Source organism: Balaenoptera ricei, chromosome 2 (genome assembly GCF_028023285.1).
Source record: "Balaenoptera ricei isolate mBalRic1 chromosome 2, mBalRic1.hap2, whole genome shotgun sequence".
Taxonomy (NCBI): domain Eukaryota; kingdom Metazoa; phylum Chordata; class Mammalia; order Artiodactyla; family Balaenopteridae; genus Balaenoptera; species Balaenoptera ricei.
Window position 1 is genome coordinate 165,432,413 of NC_082640.1, and position 16,525 is coordinate 165,448,937.

Below are 16,525 nucleotides of genomic sequence, written 5' to 3' on the forward strand. Positions count from 1 at the left end.
TTTGTAGACTAACATCAGTTTGTCACTTGCAGTTTTGACGAATCCATGACAGGTGCCTTGAGGGAGTCACGTCTTTGTGAGTTTAGTTTCACTGCTTTTGTACATCCCATTGCACCTAGCACAGGGTGCACCCTGCAAGGAATAGAAACTCAGTCAATAGTTGTCAAAGTAATGATTCTTTAAATTTCCATTAAAATTCTGGAATATTATATGACACTACAAATATTAATTATATTACTATGTGTAGTAAATCATGAGCAAAAGTCTCAGATACTAATACTTTGGTTAAGCCACCTGTTTTCGGGAACAAAATGCACATATTTAACCATGTTGCAAATATATTCCTTGTCATTAACAGGCCACTGCCTTCACAAACCATTCTTATCCTTTATATCTTCGCATAGTGGAAAGTGCTTGATATAAATGTTTTCAGATGCTGATTTTTTAATCACACACTATTGTACTACAAATCATGTAACAAATTATACACACACACACACATATATATATATATACACACAAACACACACACACACACACACATACATACAGTGTGTGTTATATGTACTGCTTTAACCAACTTCCTGGAAAGTTTATTTATTGCACTTAGAAAACTTGGGGTATAAATGTAACAAAGTGAAAGTTTCTCCAGTCTCTTTAACAGCCCCCTTTCCATTAATTCTGTGTGCAACTTGTTCATGAATATGGAAAGTATCTGAAGATTTTCTTTTAACTTGTCTTGATTTCCTTGAAGACTCTGGCGCACAGCATGAGATTAAAATAACCTGGCATTGCTGGTGATTTTGCCCACAAATACCAAGGAATAAATATTAGAATGATGGATTCCCTTTCCCTTGTCAACCATGAACATGTTCCAGACAGGGGCAAGGTCTAGAGAGTAAGTTAAAAATAAACAAACAGAACCAAAGAGTAACTTTATTCTTTTTATTCAAAGTTTATTAAAATACAAGAACAAATTTAAGAGCACATGTACCACTCAGCACCAATATAATAACTGATTTCTACTGATATCTCCAAAGCATTTCTGTTTCTGCAGCTAAGAAGCAGAGATACACACACACACATTCTCACCACATTTACCCAGTACTCAGCATCATGCCCCGAATATTCTCCTTGCTAGGGAGGCAAAGATGGGCAGAGGCAAACGAATGTGACTATATCCAACCACTAACTGAGTCGATGACTCTTTCGTCAGTAGTTATCATTTGCACACTAGTAACCTCTGCACATCCCAGTCTCCCTGTTTGGGCGCCCGATTACTTGGGCTGGTGATAGAGTCTGGTGATAATGTGACGCAAATTTAAACAAAACTGGCCAACGTTCCCTACCCAATATCTTTTAATTGCTTTGGTTATAAAGTACTGGATACGTATGTCTTCACATCTTCCAATCTTAACACACACAAAAACCGCACCGACCAGTGACATGGTCTGGAGAAGTCTTGAAAGAATTTTATTTCTTTGCCACTCCCTTCTGTGGGCTTCTTTCATTTATGTGTTCACCTATTTGCTTTTTGGGGGGAAAAGGGGAGTTTTGTGCCAAAATAGTGACTTCATTAAACATCTCCTGGGTCTTCGAAGTCTCTGCAGCAAATATTAAATGAACTCCCTGGAGTTCTAGTGCAGCTGCCCAAGATGGGCAGAGAGCCCCAACTTGCATGAGCAGTATTGTGTGGAGATCTGTACATGTTTGCTTTCTATTGGTTCAGACTCACCTTGGAACAGAACTGGATCTTAAGTCTGAGACCTTGCTTCTAGTGCTATCCAGAACATAAGGCATTAGGAAGTGGCCCAATGTTTTGCTAAAGTCACTCAACGACACTCATCAGCCCTCCTCCAAAGGTGAGAAGTTTCTTTTCCAATCTTCCAGGATCAGTAGACCAAGCCCTCAGGGCCTAGTTCTTCCCAGTTAGCAACTTCCTGAATCTCCAAGTCCCTGTCCCCCTTCTTTCATTGGGGACCTCAGGACACTACCAAGACAGTGTGTGTCACCAAGCAGAGGTTGGTAATTATGCCCCATCTGGACTTACACAGGAAGACTGGGTTTAGCTTCTATTTTTAAGATAAAGGAAGAAGTACAGAGGAGGTTGTAATATAACTAAAAACATTTTAGCTCTGATTTTTGGCAGTATCATTTTTTTAAAAAAACTCCTGGAATTAAAAAACTTACTGTTAATCTCCACTGCTCAGAGACATAACATTGGGTATATTCTGAAAAGCTCTAAATGCTGGTAAAGGTTTTTCTTAATTCTTCAGTGGGACAGAAGTTAGTGTCTACATTTTCTCTTTTGCAATGGCCATGTGATTCTAATTAAGCTTATCTTCCAACTATCAGTAAGAATTTAGGTAGAATAAATGTCCAAGTTTATCCTCTTATGATTTACAGAATGGTAAGTCCTGCACATCAGTGCATTCTTCTTGCTGCGGACATAGCCCATAGTGCATGCTGAGGGTACCTTGTATCCAGCTGGGAGTTTTCCAAAAGGCGTAGACATTGCCTTTCACCTACCTCTCTGGTATTTTATGCATCAAGGCAGCACCCATGCATGACCTCACCATATTTCATAATTTTTATTCAAGAGCCCAAAAAGTGAAATACACTCAGGCAAAATGAAAGACAGCAGGCCTTTCTTCTCTCCTTGATCACAGAATCGGCATTTCCTGGTTAATGGTAGGAGAACTTAACTAAATCAACAGACCATTTCAAAGTTGATGTTACCAAAAATCAGGGGTACATTCTATAAACAAGGTAAAGACAAAGGACCAGAGATCGAAAGTCATATGAGTTAAACGACTGTAACTTTAGCTATACAAAGCAAGAACAGCATTACTAACCTGCTTCTAAAGAGGTCAGTTACATTTTAACATCTGTATCAAACACTTCTGCCCTACCGTGCAGACATTTCATTCATGCCCATTCAAGAAAGTCATTCTTGATTCCACTAACATTTTCTCTAAGCAATAAAATAAAGTAAGTTTTGAATAGTTCCAAGACATAAATCTTTCAAACACTAAATGTCTGAGTAAATCCAGATGCTATAATAATACCTAAAATTGCTTGGAAACTATTTCTATAATGGACAAGCTAATCCAGTTTAAAAGACTAAACTGATAGCTCCATGTAAACATAGCCTATGGGGTGGGGGGCAAATGTTTAGGTATTAAAAAGAAGAAATCATATATATATGTTTATATATATATAAGCTTATAATATATAAGTTTATATATATATAACTTATAAATTTTGCCTTGTGAGAAGAGGAACTACAATTCTTCAAAGGAACATACCTTATAAAAGATAGGATAGGTAGGGTGGGTATTGACAATCTAATAATTTCTCTGAACATACCAGCTAAACATTGATTCTCCTCTATCTCAAATAATGAGTTCTTGTTAAGTTCATAAAAGATACACCACAGGAAATCATAAAAGTTCATGATGAGATAAATAAGTTATATAATTATAGGCTTATCCTAACTCTGATAACACCAAGCCATTCTACATATTGTAGGATTCCTGAGCTTTGTCAATTTACTTTCTCTTCTGGCCCCCTAAAGCCTTCCTTCCAGTAACTCTTCTATGTTCCATTGAACATATCTTTGTCCCTGATAGTCAGCCTATGCCTCTGTATGTTTACTTCCGCTGCTTCACTTCTCCATTGCCCTATCTTCAGGGAGAAGAAATGCACACACACAAAACCTTCTCTTTCTTTAAAAATATATCACAGCTGGGTAGTTTTCCCATCATCCTTTTCCCCAGACAACTAGCACTGCCTGCCTTAGCCAAATCTCATCCCCCCACCAGCATCTCTAACATCCTGTTCCCTTATTGTACATGTAGAACAAAGGGGAATTTTAAGGACAACAGTGTGAGTGGGCTGCCACCAATTCTTCACTTTTCTTCTCCTGGGCACCACATAAATCTCAACACCATTTTGAAGATAAAAATCAATGGGGTACACCGATAAGCCTTGAGTTACAGAGTTTAACTATTGAGGACTCAGAAAGAATCTATTCTCAATGTGATTTTCCACAAATTCATTAGATAATGTCACATTTTCAAAATTTGTTTCTTTGTGGGCGCATTTTGTAGAATTTAGAACAGTGGGAAACTTAAATGTTGCAGTTAAAAATAATCAGTTAAAATTGTGCTTTAATATCTAAACAACAAACTATGTAGTGATATGACTATTACGTTGCTCCATTTAAAAAAAATAGACTTTTGGTTCTGGTACACTCAGTTCCCACTTTCTTCTCATTTCAGGCAACTAGTTCAGGAAGATATTTTCAATTTTAGATATCTTTTTCTATTAGTTTTATTTTATGATTCAATTATTAATGGAATGGTCATAGGAACCTTTGATTGTACATATAAATATAGCCATATACTGTGATTTGATAACATCCTCAAATTTACAATAAAAAAATTAATATACAAAATTGGTTGGTCTATTCTTTTGGAGGTTAGGATATTAGTTATTACTTATATTAGTTATGAGTAAAACTATAGTATCTTCATTTTAAAGAGAAATATGGTATATATTAAAATAGCATTATAAAAATGTACTATAGAGGCCTTAGACTACTACACCTCAGCTAAGAGGAACAAAGGAAAACCCAAGTCCAAATTCAAATATTAATGGGAATTCCATCTTACCAAATTCCATGGTAGTGAGGATTGCCTTATAGCAAAGCCTCCAAAATCATTGATGGGAATTGTCTCAAACTTTCTCTTCTTCCGTTTTGCTCCTGAAGAAACCTTGTTTGTTTTCACCTATCATTCATTACAGTTCACCTACTTTGGGAGAAAAACAGTGCTGCAGCTGAATGGCCAGGGAACCTACATCCCACAGCAGCTGAGAATGTGTATATATACAATATATACTGCTGAGCTCAGCATTCAGAGAACACTGCCATAGAGACCGAGACCAAGAAGGAGTGGGACCAGACCAAAATCGTAGGGATGGAGAAGGATAGACCAGCACCACTGGACCCACTGGTTTTACCTTTCATGGGGTATAATTCACCTACTGAAAATGTACACACCACAAACATGTTTCAAAAAGTAATACAAATATTAAAGCGTGTCTCTTCCCTCTCAATCGCTCCTTCTCCTCAATCTAGGAGTATATGATAAATACATTGATTTCATATGTATATTCTTGATGCTATTTTAGTAGAGTTTCTTCTTTTTCTAGTTTTGTGTATGTTTCCATGTTTCTGTGACTAACAAATTAGTCCCACTCTCTACAGTTGCAAGGTGAGGCACTATGAAGCCTCCTAATCTTTCTGCCGCCTCCTGTTCCTAGCTTGTCAATTCGATTTTCTTCTAGCACTTTCCCCACCTGCCTAGAAAGTAACCATCAGATATCAGATGATCATTCTAACCCTCCAGGTGGGGACCATTCTTGGTATCTGCAAATATAGCTGCGAGTTCTGGGATATTTAGACTGGCATAGAGCACCACATGGCTAGAAACTAGAAGATCAGAGACTATTCTGACATGTTAAACACCAAGGTCCTAACCACATGGCCTGGGCTTGAAGATTCATTATAAGTAAACATTTGGGAATTATCCAGTTGGGCTCTATCCATGCTGAAGAAAGCCTAAGCAATACCCCGTATACTAACAAGGGTGGTAGAGTTATTCAGGTAAGTCTTTCCTTCAGGTCCCAAGGCATGCATCAGAGGTATCACTTCTTTTTCAGGGCAGAAAGGAACACATGCTGAAACAATGTTTCTTCCTCTCCATCTTGGGATCTTTTCATTCAGGGCTTTTCACCAGGAAGAGAAGTAACGGGGCTACTATTTAGCCAAAAGCCATTTAAGTGGTGAAAGTAGTATCACGATGTTAGAGGTTTATGTTCTTCTGACACGTAAATTCCTGTCTTTCAGTGAGACAATGGGACTCAGTTGAAATAGTGGATTCAGTTCTTAGTCTCCTTGTCTTTACATAATTTAAAAAAAAAAAATCTCTATTACAATCATACCTTTAACCAGCTAATCTAGCTTTCATCTCTTGCTGAAATTCTTCTCCAGCCAACGCCGGACTTCTTGAAGGTTGTAGTAGAAGGGGCCCTTTCCTCCCAGATAAGCAATTTTCTGTCTCTGCACAATACACACACGTTCGAAGGCTACCCCATAAGCGACATTGGCATTATTGTCCATGCAGTCAGCCACAACTTGGCACTGGGGCGGCAAGGAGAAACGCTCCATTAGCTGGTGGGCTGCCGCACATCGGTCTTCCTGGTTCCGGTGCTTCTTCACCTCAAAAGACAAAGAAGAATCCCCAGGCACCGCCCAACCATCTGAAGGATGAGCCTCATCAATGTAGACCAACAGGAAGTCAGCCACTGATGAGAACTCTTCCACCAGTTTGCTGAAGGCTGGCAGCTGGTTAGTAAAAGGAGGTCAAGTGGCTGAGCCGAAGTTGACCACCAGTGGGCGCTCAGGGCTGGCAAAGTCAAGAAGGTGGCACTCAGCTCCATCAACTGCTTTCTCATGGGCACCATGTCCACCGCTGTCATCTCCTTCAGGGCTGGAGACAGGCACCACACTGGAGTTGGGAGCATCTTCACCCAGTTTCACCTGGTGGCGAAAAAAAGAAAGAGGGAGAGAATACCACATTGAACACATTGTCACTTTAATTCACTCCGTATAGAAGCAACTGGCTCTAATAAAATGTGGTATTTCCTTCAGAGGATATGGTAAACATATATTGATTTGAGTAAAGAGCCATTGTGGCAGGTAATATAATGAATGGACCTAAAGAGAATAAAAGTCTTTTTCATTCTGCATAGTCACTAAAGGTAATTATTTTCATGATTGAAGGCGCTGCAGTTAACTCTCCTCATAATTAAGTTGAGACGGGTATTCTTTACTGTCCTTATTTTGTGTCAGTGCTTAGCACACAATATACAACAAATGATTAATTGCCTTCATTTTAAAAGTAAAAAGTGAATGGTCCACTTTAAAATAAATTATCAGAATTGTGGGACATAGTACCTCTTTCTGTATTCCCACTTCTGAATTCTAAAGTACTCAGAAAAGACCTTTATTTTCTTGCCTGATGCTAAGTCATTTAATCTCAACCAATGGACAAGGGTACCAGTGGGCTCTATTCCTGCCCAGAACTAGAAAACCGGGGGTCCACCATTTATAAGAAGAGCTACCCCCACTTAATCTCTTCAGTACTTCAGCTTTCCCATCTGTAAAATGGTGATAATAATGCCTATCTTCCTCATACAGTTATAGGAGGATGACATAGGAAAAGAGCTTTGTACACTATAAATCATTGTGGGTGTGTAGTTTGCCATTATAGATGCCTCCCAAAAATGTGAAACAGAATACTATTTTCCTGACCAATTCTATGTTTTAAAAAATATATATTCTTAGAAGTGATTTGAGTTCTCCTCAGTATGACATCCTTCCCAAAGACTTCTATGGCTACTGCATACTTTGGGGTTCTTTTGACTAGAACCTCGCCATTTCCATTAAACAAACAAATGAATGAACAAAAACATAAAATTTTACTTTTTGCAGAATTCTACTTTTAATTTCTCATATTACATGTTGTTTTTGTTTGTTTCACTTTTTAAATTTAAGAAGTCACAAACCATTTACTTTTCTACCACACATTTTATTATCAAGTTCCTCTGAATTATAAAATACTCAGGCAGAAAAAGCATAGAGGAAAATTGTTCCAGGTACCCTCTTTGCACGTAGTTTAAATTGTTGAACACAGACTGAAAGAAAGTTTGCTGATCTTTGAATCTGTAAACTGATAATAAAAAGCAGGAAACATAAAAGAGCCAATTACTTCAGTTTGAATTAATACAATTGGATTTTCCCCTAGAACGGTTTAATCAAAGCCAGTAACATTGGGGACAACTTACAACAGAATAGTTGATTTTTATACACTATTCTTAATATTATAAAACACTTGCAACTGGATTGACTTTTTCCCCTCATATAAATACCACCACATATAACATTGCTGTTAATTGAAGTCACTTAGAAGTGAATTGTTAAAAACTCAACAATCCAAACTGATAAAAAAAAAAAAGCACTCAAGGGCTTTTATTCAGAAGCTTCTATCTGATGTTAATGCATAACTCATTTTAACTGCAGAGGAAGAAGTAAAGAAGCCCTTTCTCTCCCTTGTGAAAAATCCTAGCAGGGCAGGTTTGAAACAAGTACTGTTAGTTTTCTACAAGAAATCTTAGAATAACAAACTTCTTTCTTAGAAAAGGAAGCTGTTGGTGTGATTTAAATAAGTACATTTGTTTTCAGTCACTATCAGGAAGAAAGTTATTTTATTTGTATTTTCTTGGTTAATTTGCAAGTGACACTAGGTGAAGAAACCGAATAAGCTACTTTTAGCTGGACTGTTTTATATGAGCTACACTTGTCTCTGAGGTTTTAAAATATACTTAAAATTTAAAGATATATACATTTTAAAGGTATTATAAACTTTTTAATCTATGGGTTCTTTTCGTACTTCTTTGTAGATTTAGGTAATAGGTAGTGTTACCATCACCTTCTCGCTAGATCCTTCCCACGTAAAATAGCAATAATGATTCTAGGACGGCTGCCTTTAACAATATCGTTGTGCTGTGTTTTGCAACACACTGTCATATAAAGATCTGAATGCATTCAGATCAGTCTGAATCCATTAGCTGCGGTAGCAACTTCTCATTAAGTGAGCAACCCAAACACAGGAGAAAAATCATCTCTGGACTACAGACTTGGAGGTTCTTGGTAGGTAAAAACATCCACCTGCATTTTTGAGTCATTTTTAAGAACTCTGAGCAACTATGCGGCCTTGTTAAATGGGACTCTGTCACCCCTGACTCTCACCCAAGCTGAACTGTTGATCCTTGCATTATTCCTGATTATTCAACTGAGTAATCTAATCTGACTTCAGTCACAGGTGACACTCTTGTTACCTGTAATTAATTTTCTTGGAAAGGTAAAGCACCTTCTCCTTCTTCTTAGTGACAATGTATCATTCAGCCACATAATTCTTTTCAAAATACAAACAGACTAGTTCAACTTAGAAAACTTAGAACAAGTACAACATCTTAACTTTAAAATCAAAAGTGAGGAAAGTTACCAAATACATAATGCTCTTTGGTATTTGGTGGGGGGGGGGTGGCGGGAGGTGTTGGTATTTTGTTAAGCTGGGGGAAAATTTATATATACACTTTAAAATTTTTTATTACATAAATTATTGTTATTATTAATTGTTGTTATAATTCTAGGTAGAGGTCAGTGAAGAATTTTATGCTTAATAATAACCTTAACCTACACTGAACACAATCACATTTGGGTGATGGATGAGCTAACTGAGGCAGATTATTTAGAAGAGTGAATCCTGGATCCCACTGCAGAGTACCGCCACGATCAACACCTAATGCTATTGATCTGTTCTTGATTATCTCAGCTGGTCAGTGCGTAAAATGAAAGTAACCAATCATCTTCATTTTGTTGAGCAGCCGTAGGACCTGACTGCAGATTAGAATGTCATAAACAGAATTATCCTTTTAATGAGCGTGACTAGGTAAGAGAAAGTGCACAGGTAAGAACAGTGCTATTAATAAAACTACAAGGGAAAAACACACACTCATTTTTTGGAAGTCCAGATGTGAGTAGACCAGTAGTCTGCTTTTATAAGTGTCATAGACTAATCATAAAATTTGTCCATCTTTGCTAAAAACTGCTGATAGAGGACAATTTAGCAACAATAAAGAAAAAAAACTTTAACAATTAAAAAAATGAAAGCCTGTCTTAAACTGAAAAAAAAAATCTTTTAGAAGGACATTATTGTTCATTTCTCGTCTTCCTATTTGGTCACCATGAAAATTAAATACGTATTGTGACCAAAGTTACAAATGGAGAGTTTCTTGGTTTGCTTGGCTTTTCACCCTGCTGAGATGGAATGGGAGAATCACCATTGTCTTCAATGATGGAAGATCTTTGCTTTCCTCAGGAGCAAATCATTCCTTGACAAGAAGCCAGAATGATGAAGAAAATAAAGTTGGCCCCATAACAACATTTAGGCTGCAGGAAAGAAGCTCGACAAAAACAGGTTATCCCCTGGTACTCCCAAACTTTGTTTTAATTTCCCACAGTGGCACAGAAAGTCTCCTGGCCACAAGTTACCTATCATCTTAATTTCTCCTTCTTAGAGGGTTTGTGTTTGGTTTTTGTCCTTAATGAGACATATTTGCCAAAGAGGCATTCAAAAGGCATTTTTTACTCTTGCGGAAGAGTAATTAGGTCGGTACCTCTTTCCCTGCCAGCATTAGCCGCTCTAAAGAGAACCCTGCCCAGTATTTAATGCCCAAACACAAGCGTCATTTCCACTAATTGGTCTTGAAGTTCCGATGTTCCCAAAGGGTCTCTTTATTTTGCAAGGATCAGAAAGGACATACGTAAAATGTAATATCGTCATCACTGACTCTTCTCTCTCTCATCTGCACTATTACAGTTGTCCTTTCTTACGTTTTTATAATCAACGTCAACACAACACCAACAAGGGAGGAGAATAAAGGGTCTGTATTTTTACAACAGAAGACATCTCTGGGCCAAGCTCAAATGTTGTGATAGCCATATTTATAAATATGAACAAGAATGTAAATATATGGCATATATTCGATTCCCTTGATGATGGGCTTCCTTTTGCTGACAGTTTTCAGTGCGTGGGGAAAAGGATAATGCTGCTTTAGCATGTGGACTGTGAAATGCAGGGCAAGGGCGAAAAAAAGAAAGAACCATTCATCAAGTAGAAGCTGGAAATAGAGCATATACTACTAACCTTGTTTTTTTTCTTTTCCACAGCCTGAGAAAGGCTTCTGGACAAAATATCACCTAATCTCATGATAGAAAGCAAAGCAGATGATAAAAATGGGGGTAGGTATGTGGCAGAATTATTTTTACACATCCTTTTTGCTGTCCAAAGCCCTGGAATGGCTTTATTAACTGTCAGGAAATTTCAAATTCTTTGACACAATGACCAGCCTACATCAATGTCCTTACAAATGTGGCCAAACAATTATTAAGCAGCATTTTAACCATTTATATTCAAATTGGCCAAACAAATCAGTGTTAAAGGATAAGCTACCTACTCTTTCCTCTGAGTTCAATTCCCTGTTAGCCATTCTCTTGTTGATTTGTAACTTGAAAAATATAGCTCTAAGCGCTATCATTTCCCAGTGTTTTATCCAAGTGATGGACAAGCTCTGGCTGTAGCCTTCTTTGTGTCCTTTTGGGAATGTTTCTTTCTTAAAAGAGCCATTTTCCATTGTAGAAACGAGTGTCAAAAGGCTGAGGTGAATGAAGAGGAGGAGGAGAATGCTAAAGAGACCCTTTCAAAACCAAAATTATATGTTCAAATGAATATCTTTTCTGTGCCACAGCAATATTGACCATGTAGAAGCTAAACTGCTTGTCAGCATCTATACTGTGTGTTTACTTTTACACTTCATTTAGGTGGGAGCCAGGCTCCCAGACAGAGTAGTTTGTTTACTGGTTGTATTTTTGAGTCTTTGAGTACCAGCACAAGGATGCAGTGTTAGATGCAATGACACTGACTAGGGAAAACTTAAATAATAAACATCTGTTATACACCTCAATCTCTCACAAAGCTCAGTAGATTTTCTTTTTCATCCAAATCATGCATGGACCTCCCTCTAACCAAACCCAAATTGTCTTTAAAGGCTTCCCTATAAAGTTAATTTTAAATCCCATTCAACATTTTAATGAAGAAGGGTTTTTTGTTTTATTTTGTTCTAATTTGTTTTCATTTCTTTGTTGCCTCTTGTAGGAGCCAAACACAGGCACAGCACTCTTACTGCACTTTCTCTAAATAGCTTCCCAAGTATCTGCCATTCAACAACCGGAAGAATTAGAAATGCCAGGCCTCATCGTATGGCGTGTGCCCGCTCCTCACCCTGGAAGACTCCGCTTCTGGGGGTGGCAGCCTCGAAATAACGCAAGTCAGGATTGTGCAACACTGCGATGCCGTCTCAAACAGAGACTCCTCCAGTGTGTCTCTAGACAGGGCTACACCCAAAGGCAGTGGCACAGGTGACAGTGGCATTTGGGGAAGTGATTCAATCTGTTTCAGAGATTCTGAGTGATCCTCAAGGGCCACCACAGCCGCCACCACCCTTGCTACACTTGGAGACAGAAGGAGATCTAAACTCAGTGCAAGCTGTGTTCACCATGCTTCCATCCATCACACACCCAGCCCAGCCTTATCTCTGGATATATGGGTTCTTGTGTTGCTTCTTCTCCTGGCAGCTATTATATAAGTCATAAAAGCAAACATAATAATGTCAGTCATGAACTTGGTCACTAATCAAATCAGTAGACAGAAACAATACAGGAGAAGAATGCACAAACCATGTGCAAAAAGGAAAACAAATCACTCATCCTTCTCAGCCTCTTAGAGTAGGGATAACGAAATATTGCGACACAATGAAACACTATACATTGGTGAAAAAATAAACAAATGATCAAGTTTATTAGAGGCATTTGTTTCCTTTTCCCTTTTTATTTCAATAAGCTGCTTAATAGGAGAAACGACCTCACTTAATATTTGTGGGTAACATCACAACCCCCATATTTTATGTGAGAATATACATGCATACAGGTAAAATTCTCCAAAGCAGTGACTTTTCTTTTATAGGCAGAAGTCAATTGTCTTTGAAAAAAGTAAGAGTTTAATATGCTGAGACCAAATAACTGACATTGCCGTGTTATCTCCTAACACCTATGAAATACAGGTATAGATGAGGGAACTTCCTAATTCATAACATGCCTGACATACTTGTGTGTGCACACCCCACCCTCCTCCAAATTCTCTACCCCCAGAACAAAATGTGAACATTTCACATTCAGCGTATACATTTGTGGAAATGAAATGATCATCTCAATATTTCCTTCCCACATCTCCCATTCACCCCATGTACATAATATAAAGTGAGTTTTTACTGTTAGAACTTTGAGCATCGTTTCATACTATTATAAAGAAATTTTCACTTACTAAGAAGAGCTCTTACTATTTTCCTGTCTTTAGGACAACAAATGCAAACCTTCTGCAGGTTGCTCTCAATAACAAAGACATGTACTGTAGGAAAACTTCCCTAATCCACCATGAGTATTTTCTTCTTGAACACTTATTTGATTTTCAATGGAAGGATCTTACTCTGGATTCCTTGCTACTAGAAATTACTTCCTTTCCATTCCTGGTGCATAGATTTCTTTTTTTTAATTTTTATTTTATATTGGAGTATAGTTGATTAACAATGTTGTGCTAGTTTCAGGTGTACAGCAAAATGATTCAGTTATACAAATACGTGTATCTATTCTTTTTCAAATTATTTTCCCATTTAGGTTATTACAGAGTGTTGCGCAGAGTTCCCTGTGCTGTCCAGTAGGTCCTTGTGGGTTATCTGTTTTAAATATAGCAGTGTATACATGTCAATCCCAAACTCCCAATCTAACACTTCCTGCCCCACCCTACCCCCCTGGTAAGCATAAGTTCATTCTCTAGACTTATTTTTCTAGTGTTTATTTATGGAGGACTCATTCTCCTTCCCCCTCTTATTCTGAGTTTTCCGGCTCTGTTTCTGAGGTACTGCCTGCCTAGAGTACACCACTTCACTAGCTCCCATATTCCTCTCAAACTCCCGTCCTGGCATCTCGGGCAAGGTCTCTCAATACTGTTAGGGAAAACCAAGAATGTCTGCTTTGATACTAGCTTTTGCCAGATGAGTCAATTCTTCCTAAGCCCAGGGACATTCAGGAGTCACACGGGCGTAGGGAGAGAGAGCAAACTGACAAAGGACCAGTGCCCTTTCCTCTTTGCCCCTTAAGAAGATCTGAGCTGAGGATGCTCCACCATCTCCAAACAGCATGCTTCACTTAGTAACAGAGATCACTCTGGTTTTGAAAGGGCGGCCCCTGGGACGCAGCTTCTGCAGGTAAGTGACGCGACTGCTCCAGTGTTCCAGGCACGAGTTATAAGAGCTTTGAGATTGCCATGAACCATAGATTTATCTGCTCTTTCTAAGACAACTTACGTAACTTTTGAGAAACAAAGCAAATGTGGTTTCTCTAACAAAGTCCGGATTTTCGACAGCTAGTTCTCAGATCTTTCTTTTTCAAACAGATATCTAGTAACTCCAGACTCAGTGCCTAATAACTGCTTCAAAAGGTTCTAATCCAAATCAAGGTAGAGGATGATGGTGCACACAGGCTTGCTCTCATTAACTCTTACTTCTACCAGAAACGAAGCAGCCACTATGCTAAATGATACCTGCTGTTATTATTTTGTTAAATCTTGCCAGCTCCCTGAGAGTTCTGAGTGGTGTTTTCTTTTTTTCTTGCTTTTTAATGCCTACCCATTGAACTGTCTTTCCTAATGCACCTCACATAGCCTTTCATCAAGCAAAAAATGCCAGTTCATGACAAGAGCAGAATAAATGCAGCGGTCTGCCCTCCCCCAACACTTTCTGACTTTTCTCAAAGTTATTCTACAGGCACCAATACCTTCCACTCCAAAGTCACAGCAAGCCATTAATGACCCTTATTAGAAAGACTCCTTCTCAGGTCACGCAGAGTCATTATGACTTAATACCTGTCATCCCCAAACCTACTGTGTGTGACAGGTGTAGAGAGTAGACACAGGAGCGCATAACCGCTAGGCCCCCAAATGGGGCTCCACCGTTCTCACCCCAGTGCTCCTGCTGGCCCCCAGTCCCCCCCATTCCAGCCCCTGCCCCGGCTGCCCTGCGGAGAAGCCCCTCTCGGTGTAGCTCACCTGTTTGTAGGCATCGAGAAGGAAGCTCTTCCAGATGCAGCGCATTCCCTCTGAGGTCAGCATGCGCCTCCACTCCCCGCGAGTGGACTTGGAGCGGCTCAGCAACAGCACCACGTGCTTGAGGAGAACGACCGAGTCATAGAGCGCCAGGAAGAGGCAGTTGGAGAAAAAAACTGGCAGAATCTGCAGTGTGATCAGCAAGTCTACGCTGAGGATGCCCATCTTCTCTGCCTCCTGGGTCAGTTGCCTTGTGCGCTCTGGTTCCCCTTCACCCTCTTATTTAAAAGGGGGGTGGTGATTGAGGGGGTGGGGGAGGGGAGGGGGGAGGTGGGGGGTGGGGGGAGAAGGAGAAAAACTAAATTAAAAGGAAGCCCAAGTTGTCTCCTTTTTCAAAGAAGCAGAAATGGCAAGACCAAGTCCAGTCTCTCCAGCCCAGCAGTTGGAGTGTGCCCATCAATTCATTCAATTCGGAGCTGCTGCTTTTTTTTTTTTTTTTTCAGGATTTAAGATGTTTAAAAAAAAAAAACAAACTGGCGTACCCGTCCCTAATCCAGTTACCCCTCTCAGAGTCGGTTAAAGACAGGCAGTTCTACTTTCATTTCCAAGCACCTATGAGACTGTGGCAGAGATTGCAAAATTTTCTTTAGCTTTTCATTGTCTCTATGTTCAGAAACGTAGCCTGTTTCTTTCTAGAATTGCCAGAGTTTTTAAAATGTGCTTTAAGGGTAGTTTTTTCCCTTCTTTACTCCGTTTACACACACTTTCTGTTCTCCTTCTCCCAGCCTGTCTCACTCTCTCCCTTCCTCAGGAGCGACTGACTTCTCTCTTTTTCCTCACTCCCTCTGGCTTTTCCTTCGTGCTATCTGTCTGTGGTGCAAAGTGCCTCTCTCTGCAGCCTAGTGAGTCTCCCTGAAGCCTTTTATACATTCCCTGGCTAATTGCTGCAATAGAGAAATGAAAGCCTAATCTTGGTAAAGATCTTGACGTCATTGAGAAAGAGGGCTTTACTTTGGCCAGGACTGCAGTGAATAGAAAAGCAAAACTCGGCAACTTTTTTTTTTTTTTTTTTAGGAGGTGGGGTGGGGGGCAGAGGGACAGTGGAATTTTGCTTTGTGATTTAAAGAGAGAGAGGGAAAAAAATTAATACCTTTGAGGGTTTTCAGGAAATGCTCCCAAACTTTGGGGAAAGTTACTTAATTCAATGTGTAGATTGATAGGGAAACTCTCTCTCCTCTGATTATTATTATTGTTATTGTTTATTTATAAGGGGTTTGGGAAAGAAAGGATCCTGCAAGGCAAGTAGAAAACAGGAAGATTAATCATAGATGGTCTCTGCTCTATTTCTTGGAAGATGTGAATGCTTACCTTCCATCTTTACGCCTATATACTATGACTGTCTCCTGTCAGATTTGTGACCTAAGTTCTTTAAATATTTTTGAGTCATAATCTTATTTAAGAAAATCCAAAGTGAATTGTGAGATGGAAAACTTTTAAACTCTTTGAGTACCACCACAGCACTTTTCTAAAGCTTCTTGTTGAAAATTAGTACAAGTTTTCTTTTTAGTTTTACTGAAGCTTCCAATGCAAAAAAAAGAAAAAAAAGAAAATCTTCTAGACATGAAAGTAGCTAGGTGACCAGACCTTCTTTTAGTTCCATTTTGCCTATATGCAGATTA

The 16,525-nt window shown here is 38.9% G+C and overlaps 1 protein-coding gene across 1 annotated transcript; it reads right to left on the bottom strand.

Annotated features, from left to right (window-relative positions):
* Positions 1-6,031: 6,031 nt before the first annotated feature.
* On the bottom strand, positions 6,032-15,320 carry DIO2 (iodothyronine deiodinase 2). The gene is made up of 2 exons (XM_059915803.1): positions 14,850-15,320; positions 6,032-6,607 (listed from the first exon to the last, which is right to left on the bottom strand). The coding sequence occupies exons 1-2, from the start codon at positions 15,069-15,071 to the stop codon at positions 6,032-6,034; spliced, it is 798 nt and encodes a 265-aa protein (XP_059771786.1). The 5' UTR covers positions 15,072-15,320.
* Positions 15,321-16,525: the final 1,205 nt, after the last annotated feature.